The sequence below is a fragment of the Mus musculus genome, chromosome 7, assembly GCF_000001635.26.
Source record: "Mus musculus strain C57BL/6J chromosome 7, GRCm38.p6 C57BL/6J".
Classification (NCBI taxonomy): Eukaryota; Metazoa; Chordata; class Mammalia; order Rodentia; family Muridae; genus Mus; species Mus musculus.
The window spans coordinates 108,102,651-108,105,114 of record NC_000073.6 but is presented as its reverse complement, the minus strand read 5'-3'; the positions used below and the strand labels follow the sequence as shown (position 1 = coordinate 108,105,114).

General features: G+C 39.6%; 1 protein-coding gene across 1 annotated transcript; it reads right to left on the bottom strand.

Moving 5' to 3' along the window:
* Nucleotides 1–856: 856 nt before the first annotated feature.
* Olfr483 (olfactory receptor 483) lies at nucleotides 857–1,804 on the bottom strand. The gene has a single exon (NM_146735.1). The coding sequence runs from the start codon at nucleotides 1,802–1,804 to the stop codon at nucleotides 857–859; it is 948 nt and encodes a 315-aa protein (NP_666946.1).
* Nucleotides 1,805–2,464: the final 660 nt, after the last annotated feature.

Here is a 2,464-nt window from a genome sequence, read left to right as displayed (position 1 = left end):
TCCTAGAGAAAAATCTACCACTATTATACTACTAAATGGATGTAGTATTAAACTGCTTTTTAATGACTTATCATTATACCCATAGATTAGAAGACCTCCCAACTTTCATCAGAGAAATGCCTGGTAATTGTAGTAGCAGTTAATTAACACACAAGTCCTCAGTGTTCAGGGAATTAGAGGCCACTGTAGAAGGCACAGCTCTAAATACGGCATCTATTTTATCCCCCTCTCATCTATAAGCACAGGCATCTTGTCAATGAGTGGGTGAAAAGATTGCAAGAGACAGATGCTGTGTATGACTACTAAGAAACCCTTTTCTCAGACACAACAGAATGGTTGTAGATATGAACTCATGGTACCTCTGTCAGCATGTATGAGCTAAAATCAGACAAACTCAAATGTGGCCATGGGAAGTAATCATGAAATGAACCTCTAGCTGAAGTGTAAATTGACAATTGATAGCTGACAGGAGAAAGAGAATCAATTGCCTTTAATGATATGTCCTTTGGTAAGATAACTATTCTCTGGTGGATGCCTACACACCAGAGTATATACAGATATCACAAGTATTATTTGATAGAATAAAAGAACATGGAGTTGAGAAACAGAGCTCTAGGACTAGGAGGAGTTGGGGAGAGAGTGTGAAAACAATACATCTACTTTGCACAAAATTCTCAAAGAGGGATTGAATAATACAAAGGGGGAAACGCACTAAAACGGCTATATGTTCTGGGAGGAAATGGAAATGAAAAGGAAAAAGATTATTCATAAGGCAAATAACCAAGCCTGAGATGATGATTATATTTGTCTGCATAATTTTTGTCATCATATTCTTTTACAAAAAAACAAGATTATTTTAAGAAAGTGTTTTCATACCAAGCTGTCTCTTCAGAGCACCTTTAATTTCATTATTGCTGAGGCTGTAGATGAGGGGATTCAACATGGGGATCATCACCATGTAGAACACAGACACCACCTTGTTCTGGTCTGTGGAGAAGCTGGACTTGGGCATCACATAAATGAATGTAATGGTGCCATAATAAAGAGTGACTGCAGTGAGGTGGGAGGTGCAGGTGGAGAAGGCCTTATGTCGGCCCTCAGTGGAGTGCATCTTCAGGATGGTGATGAGGATGTAGGAATAGGAAATGACTATGACAAACACTGTAATCATAGTAACTGAGCCAGCCGAAAATGAGATAATAAGTACAGAGACACTGACATCAGAGCAGGAGAGTTCTGCTAAAGGAGCAAAATCACAGAAAAAATGATCGATTCTATTTGGCCCACAGAAGAGAAAAGAGAAAAAGTAAACTGTGACGATGAGGGAAGCATTAAGGAAACCCCCTATATAAGATCCCACAACCAGCTGGACACAGACTTGTGTGGACATTTTGGTGGAATAAAGCAGCGGGTTGCAGACTGCCATGAAGCGATCATAAGCCATGGCAGCCAAAAGGAAGCATTCAACGGATGCAATGAAATCAGCTGAGCCAAGCTGGATGCCACATCCAAGGTAGGAGATTGTGCTTCTCTCCAACAGGAAGTTGACAAGCATACTGGGTGTGACAGAAGATGAAATGCCTATGTCAACAGAAGCCAAGTGGCTGAGAAAAAAGTACATGGGGTGATGGAGTTGGGAAGAGACTCTGATGAGAAGGATGGTGCTGAGGTTGCCAAACACAGTCACCAGATAGATGCACAAGATGATGGTGAAGAGGACAACTCTGAGGACTGGGTCATCTGTTAATCCCAATAAAATGAACTCTGTCACTGCAGTGTGGTTCCCATCCTGCAGGAAAGCCATGGGACAGTGTAGTCACTGCCACATCAAGGCTGTGATAGAGACAGAATAGGAAGTGATTATAAATATTTCACTTCATTTTAATTAATATAGACATAGAGAACATGGCACATCAATATATTATTCAAGAAATTGAACCAACAATAGATGTTTGGGGTTTTTTTTGTTTTTTGTTTTTGTTTTTGTTTGTTTGTTTGTTTGTTTGTTTTTCGAGACAGGGTTTCTCTGTGTAGTCCTGGCTGCCCTGGATCTCACTCTGTAAACCAGGCTGGGCGAGAACTCAGAAATCTGCCTGCCTCTGCCTCCCAAGTGCTGGGATTAAAGGCGTGCTCCACCACGCCCAGCTAGCAATGGATGTTTTAATCAGGGTTTTCATTGTTTATGTATCTGTGTGAAATAAGGCCTTGAAAATTATGTAAGCAGAGATCCTAGAAATAGCTTATAAATAATAAGCTTTATTTCTATTTATTTAAAATAAAAATAAATTAGTAGCTACTAAAGCTAAATATTTAAAATTATTGGATTTTGACTGGCAAGATGGTATTTGAGGTAAAGGTTCTTGCCATCAATCTGACATCTGATATCAAGAATTTTTTTGCTGGAGCTCAGATGATGGCAGAAATCTTGTCTTTAGGTATCCACACATATAGTATTTTCTATACC